Source organism: Dendroctonus ponderosae, unplaced genomic scaffold (genome assembly GCF_020466585.1).
Source record: "Dendroctonus ponderosae isolate FM_Combo_2020 unplaced genomic scaffold, Dpon_F_20191213v2 Dpon_F_20191213_2, whole genome shotgun sequence".
NCBI classification, from domain to species: Eukaryota; Metazoa; Arthropoda; class Insecta; order Coleoptera; family Curculionidae; genus Dendroctonus; species Dendroctonus ponderosae.
The window spans coordinates 16,721,277-16,727,396 of record NW_026018165.1 but is presented as its reverse complement, the minus strand read 5'-3'; the positions used below and the strand labels follow the sequence as shown (position 1 = coordinate 16,727,396).

General features: G+C 38.0%; 2 protein-coding genes across 2 annotated transcripts in view; both read right to left on the bottom strand.

Moving 5' to 3' along the window:
- LOC109536761 (collagen alpha-1(I) chain) overlaps positions 1–919 on the bottom strand; it is a 10,936-nt gene extending 10,017 nt beyond the window's left edge. Inside the window, exons 1-3 of the mRNA XM_019903118.2 lie at positions 834–919; positions 557–650; positions 402–449 (exon numbers count right to left, since the gene is read on the bottom strand). Of these exons, the coding sequence (XP_019758677.2) occupies positions 402–449; positions 557–650; positions 834–905 (214 nt within the window). The 5' untranslated portion in view covers positions 906–919. The remainder of the gene's footprint in view (positions 1–401; positions 450–556; positions 651–833) is intronic.
- A 713-nt stretch (positions 920–1,632) lies between these two features.
- Positions 1,633–5,652, bottom strand: LOC125503409 (membrane-bound alkaline phosphatase-like). The gene is made up of 10 exons (XM_048663706.1): positions 5,176–5,652; positions 4,949–5,095; positions 4,616–4,749; positions 4,160–4,394; positions 3,953–4,093; positions 3,630–3,818; positions 2,396–2,533; positions 2,208–2,342; positions 1,975–2,151; positions 1,633–1,923 (listed from the first exon to the last, which is right to left on the bottom strand). Exons 1-10 carry the CDS (start codon positions 5,264–5,266, stop codon positions 1,718–1,720), a joined length of 1,593 nt encoding a protein of 530 aa, XP_048519663.1. The 5' UTR covers positions 5,267–5,652; the 3' UTR covers positions 1,633–1,717.
- Positions 5,653–6,120: the final 468 nt, after the last annotated feature.

Here is a 6,120-nt window from a genome sequence, read left to right as displayed (position 1 = left end):
CGGCGCAGTTGCTCAGATAAAAACATCGGAAGAGCAGAGCGCAAATTTAAAAATCGCGCAAAAACTATCCAAAGTTCAGCAATGAATTATGAAGAAACCAGTTAGTCGACTGCAGTATTCTAAATATGCTTCTGAAAAGCGTATTTTGGACTTACGTTGGTGTTATTGCTCAGAAACCGGCTTCAGAAATGCACGTTGCAAAAGTGAAAAACCGCATGAAACTGTGCTTTATCGAATTATGAAATAAATACTTTTCAGAATAAAACCAGATTCACACCACAAGAACACCGAAAATGAATTAAATTCGCACCCCAAATGCCCTGTTTTCATAGACTTTCATAACCAACATTCCAACCAACATAATTAATAAGTTAATGATAATTTTAGATTATACTACTCACCACTGTTATCATTATAGTAGCTGCCGCTGTTGTCTACGCGATACGAGCCTACAAGCAAAGATAACTCGTGTAAAGCCTTAAGCCTTAATATACAAAAAAATATAAAAATTACTGTACTTATTTGAAATGAAGTTTAAGCTTGGAACTTCACTCACCGCTGCTATCAGGATGGTAACGCCCATCATCATCTCTTCGTGGTCTAATTAACGATTTTGCGTTTGCTAATGCTGTGAGTGCAACTAATATTGCCTGAAAAGTTCAGTCAATTAAAAATTCACTTATTGCAGGCAAAAAATCGCTTTTGTGTTGATGTTTAATACATTTTTCAGTTGTTCAAAAGTAAACTAAAAAATAAGCTCCACTTTCAACTACTTGAAGCAAGTAAATTATTAAAGCTCATTAAATTTTGGCAGAAAAAAAATTTCAACATACCAAACTGAAGAAATCCATAACGATGGTCCACAACAAACACCCAACTAGCGGTCGAATTCTCAAAATCCGCATTTATATGTAGATCCAAATTATTAATTCCAACTACCACTCTCAAGTTTTGGCGCGTTTCAGCTTATTTTCCCCGATAAATTCCAGCCTCAATAAAAGCCGGGAAAATTGCCATTTGCTTGCGGAAATCTCAATTTTCATGAGCATGAAAACGGCCTGAATCAATATGATTATTAAAATCTGGCTACTGATATTTTACATTCGTATTTGAACATGAAATTGCACTGGGCTTGACAAACACACAAAGAACCCGAAATTAATATTATGAAAAAACTGAATTAATAAAACGGTTTTATTAAAAGAGGCCTAAGGTTTCGCAAAATGCCCATTTTCAATAGCGTTAGCCAATACGAGATGCTCAGAGCTTGGTATTGCAAAAACTATTTTCGAACATCAATATTGTCAATATGAAAGTTATTTCGCGATCCTTACAGTGGGTTTTAATCGAACTTTTATTGCATTTAGCGTTTTATTTAAATATTCAGCTTTTCAAAAGTTGAAGAAGATATTGATTTCTGCTTCAATATGATCAGATTGTGATCTAAAAAATGTTATTGCTACTTTCCAGATAACATATTGAGCGAGTCATCGAGCAGGCTAATTATGCAAAGCACAAAAAGTGCGACTGGACTTTTTCATTAAAAAATTTATTCATACTTGACTGCATTTCAGGTGTGCAGGAAATTGATTCATTTCCACGGAATATTTCGCAAAAAATCAAACTCGCGTATGTTTTAACAACGGTTTATTTATAGGTAACACATGTGTAAGTCAGTTAAAATTATCACAGCTTAGTTCTTCTGTCGCAGCCCGAATCACGGCAATTTGGGGTGTAAGTCCTCACATTTGATATAAGGGCTGACGCAGGAAGCCAATCCGATCAAGTAAGGAATGACGTTTTCCTCCATCACTCCAGAAAACAGGTGAGACCACGGGCCATTAGCAAATATGGCTACATCGTCCGCGCCATGAGTTTCCTTCTTCTTGGGAACAGTCGACGGCCACTGGAACTCCAGATTATCTAAAGAATCCCAGCTTAAAATTGGATTTTTTTCTGGCGGAACAGTCTTACTCATTTCTTCTAGAGAAGGCACATATCTTTGGCCAGTGGCCATAAAGGGCTTGTAACCAGGCCCATTGGCGTAGTTGAGGATGGTATAAGGGTCTTCATCGCTTGCGGTACCAGCGTATCCAAAAACGTCGCTCCCTCTGGCTGCATATCCAGCATAGCTCATTGTATGTGCATGATCTGCAATAAAACCATCGTTATCTACTAATCGGTTCTTTCAATTTTTCTTCGCCTACCAGACGTAACAACTATAAGAGTATCTTGCTGGTTTGTCAAAGAGAGAGCCTTCTGGACAGCCTTGGAAAATTCGGCGGTTTCATCCAGCGCCTTGCGCGCCCAACTCAAATGATGGGCCGTATCGATTCTACCCCCTAAACGAAAGATTTGTTAAGCAAAAGTTCATTTTTGAGCAGTTAGGATGAACCTTCGACAAGTAAGAAATAGCCGGAAGAGCCAGGTTTGTCCAGAACGCGAAGAGCTGCTTCAGTCATTTCTTCTAACGATGGCTGAGTTTGGGGGTCTCGTTCCAGATTGTAGTTCAAGTGATCAGGCTGGAAAAGTCCTGCAATGAGAAACAAAAACAAGGGTGTTAAACTTCTGCAATTGAAACTGTTCCTTCAGAATTCCAGAGATTTTTCAGAAGACATCCATGTTACTACCTGATGGACCTTCCGAAAATACTGCGGTCTGAAGGTTGTTTTTGATCGATATCAACTGAACCACCTTGTTTGGATCGCGAACATTTATGCAAGCCATAAAATATAGAATGCAAACTATTCAAATTTATTCAAAATCGCTTAATAGTGCGCATTTTTGGCAGGTATTTAATAAATATCGGAGAATGGTATCATATTTACGTAACACAAACAGCAGGGAACTGGGCTTCGAGTAACATATTTAAATATTTATTTGCAAGAGATGCAAGGAAATGTCGGATGGTTGGGAGAAGAAATGGGAACGAAGCAAACACATCAGAAGCTGCTAGCATTAATTAGATAACGAAATTTGAACAACAGAAAAGTAAAATTGAAATAGGGTTTCAGCGGTCATTGCTTGAAACTGCGAAGTTTTTCGAGCTTGGAAAACTAGTTCTTAATAACGTTTCAGCGGACTGCAGCTTTCGGGCGAAGACCTCTGAGGATGTAAGCGACTCATGCGTGCGAAACGTTCGAAATAAATTATTTTCCAGGCCGGCCGAAAACCCCCAAAAACTTACAATTTACAGATCCATTTAATTTGTGCTACTGATTAATGTTCTGGTTCTTATTGAATACTCCATTGCTTTTCTTTCTCCAGTTCTGAAACAGTTTTTCTCAAAATCTGACCAATTTATTCAAACAGTTTCCTTAGGGAACAATGAAAGGCTTTGCCATCAGCAGAGCCGTCAAGACCTCTTGAAATAGACCTCAGGCACCCCCAGAACCGGTTTCGAGCCGGTCCTGGGGGTGCCTGAGGTGAGCGCGTTTCAAAATCTGCACTTGTTTAGTTCAGTTTCCTTAGGGGTTTTGTGAGATTTGGATGCATCGAAGCGCCTTTACTTTTCCTCATTTTCAGATTTTTACAGGCTTACACCAACCGAGGATCGGCAGCGATTGGAAGTTGACTCGACCAGACTTGAAGACACAAAAGGTTTTGGAGGGTGCAACCCTTTCGCTTACCCAACAAATATTCAGTGTTTTCCTTCACGTTGAAAAGTCGTTCTCTGTTCCAAACGTATTCGTACAATTGGCCTTGGCTTTCGCGGTATCTCTTCCACTCCTCTATCAGGTTTACTCCGTCAGATCGATCGCCACTGTTCCCGTCTTCATCTTGCACTTCTCTGGGAAGAAAGTTCTTGCGTCCTCCACCTAAATCGATTAAAAGAGCATCTTGAGTATGAAGTCCTGTAACTGCTTAGTGTAGCAGATATTTGCAGAAAAATGTAAATTAACGAGACAAATATGAAAATCTGAGCAATGAAAAATGAACAGCATATACGCACCTAAAATAACATTCAAGTTTCGTCCAGTGCTTCCGAAGATAAGCTGATGAGCAATGTCTTCACATTGGGTGATGTCGCCGTTGAAATTCATAACATCAGTGTCGGATTCCCAATCACGCTCAGAAGTGTGTGCATAAATTCCTACGGAAAGTAAACGTTTTTCTTGCAATTTTCTTCAAAAAAACCGCTTAAAATTAATTTAAATACCTGCGGGCGTTGCATGTGTAACTCTCGTTGTCGTCACTACTCCAGTTCGCTTTCCTTTCAACTGAAACAGTCTGGCAATCGAGTCCACTTGGTTTTCCTTCATATTCATAGCTGAGCAATTTTTTTGCTTAACTGCAGCCGTTACCCCTATTGTTCCCAAGTTCGCTTTAACGCCTCCCAAATACGCTGTAGCTGAGCAAGCTGAGTCAGCCGTCTGATGATCTACACAGTAAGTCTGAAACATTATCAGAGGGTTTTAGTTGCTGAAGTAACTCATTTTCTTTATTGGACATTGCAAATATTAGTCAATAATTTTCGAAATTTCATCACCAACTAGACGACAGATTAATTGACCATTAACTACTGGCATATCAAGGATTAAAATAAATAATTCAAAGTACATTGTTCATTGCATACGAACCAAACAATTGTAGATTTCGTTGCCTTTGGCCTCACCTTAGATAATCCGGTGTATGGAAATTGTTCAAACGACAAAGACTTCTCTTCTCCTCCCAAATACACTCTGGTGGCAGCTATAGTTGGGATGGACATTCCGTCTCCCAGGAAAAGAATTACATTTTTGGCTGTATCTAAAGGAAATATACGCACGCTAATAAAACTTCCCACTTTTTGAAGAGAATAATGTGGAAAATTGGCGCAAAGCTGCGATTTCCGAAACAGTTTTGGAACCAAAAAGACGTTTTGACAATTTTAATTTGAGGAATTGAACGAATGTAGCACATTGTCACTAAAGCCGCTATGAAGAAAGCGAAAATCAATCGCTCTTACTAAAGTTCATGTGATGGCCCAGTCGTTCTGCGATAGCATTTAACGCAACATCCTTCCAGTACTCCTTTGTTTCTTCAGCTTTCAGTTCTTCGGGACTTTTCATCCTCATCAACTTGTTCGCGTACGGCTGCACATCGATGTCTTGAGCTGGAAAAATCCCCATAAAATACAACTAAATTCCAAAATCCCATTTTGTTTTATTTGCTGTAAAATTAAATTTCTCTTACCCTGATAGTCACGTTTCTTAGTCGTTGAAGGTTTAGCCACAGAGACACATATCAAAACACAACCAAAAATAAAAGCGTTAAACAAATACATCTTTTTTTCAAAGAAGTTTGCGATCACTGGACAGGATTTCTCGCATTTAAAAGTACACGAACAATTAGATTAATACCGGTGGAACGGTAAATGATATAAATATCTGCACATAAATTGGCATTTCTCCCTCTTAGGTGCATAATTTTAAGGTCAGAGTATCAAGCCGAGTGCTCTTGTCAATCAATTAAAAAACCTCATTAATTCACAGTTTTGCATTCAACGCTTCTTAATTTTCATTGTTATCCTTGGAAATCCTGTTAAACGTTTTTGTGAAATTCCCTGTCCGCACGCGGTTTATCGTCGCCTCGTAACAAAAAATCTCTAAATGCACTTGATAATTATTCGTTTTACGGACAATATCGTATTATCGAATTGAAAAGTTTCACGCTAAAGCTCTGAAACACACGTTAAATAAATGCTAAACCTTAAAAAAAAAGTGAAATGTTTTGCAAGCCCATTTTTCAGCTGATGAATGGCGATTTTTTTAATCCTTGTAAATTGAGATGAGTTTAGATAAAATCTACTATCTTCTACATATTTTATGGTTACCAAATTCTACTAGATTACAAACTATTTGGAAATAGCTGCTTGATTTATTCCGTTATATGCCAGACCAGAAAAAAAATTTGATTAGTCTAAGTTTAGCGCAAATTGAACTAGTAATTGCTTCCAAGTCAGTGAAAACAGGAAACGCACATTATAACGTTTTAATATTCTGAAACTGTATCCAAATCATTCAAAAACAAGGAAATGGAAGGCTTAACTTAATCATTAAATAATTTCAAGTGAACCGGTTGGTTTCCTAACTCCATTTGTAGTTTTATAGAACTTTTAACATACCCTTTAAAAAATAA

Bases quoted from the DNA above. Each gene is read 5' to 3' on its own strand.
- LOC125503409 (XM_048663706.1), bottom strand. From the start codon at position 5,266: ATGTATTTGTTTAACGCTTTTATTTTTGGTTGTGTTTTGATATGTGTC. The intron at 4,750-4,948 runs GTAAGAGCGATT...TATTTCCTTTAG, and splicing joins GGGCCATCACATGAACTTTA to ATACAGCCAAAAATGTAATT. The intron at 1,924-1,974 runs GTAAGACTGTTC...GGGATTCTTTAG, and splicing joins GCCTTCTCTAGAAGAAATGA to ATAATCTGGAGTTCCAGTGG.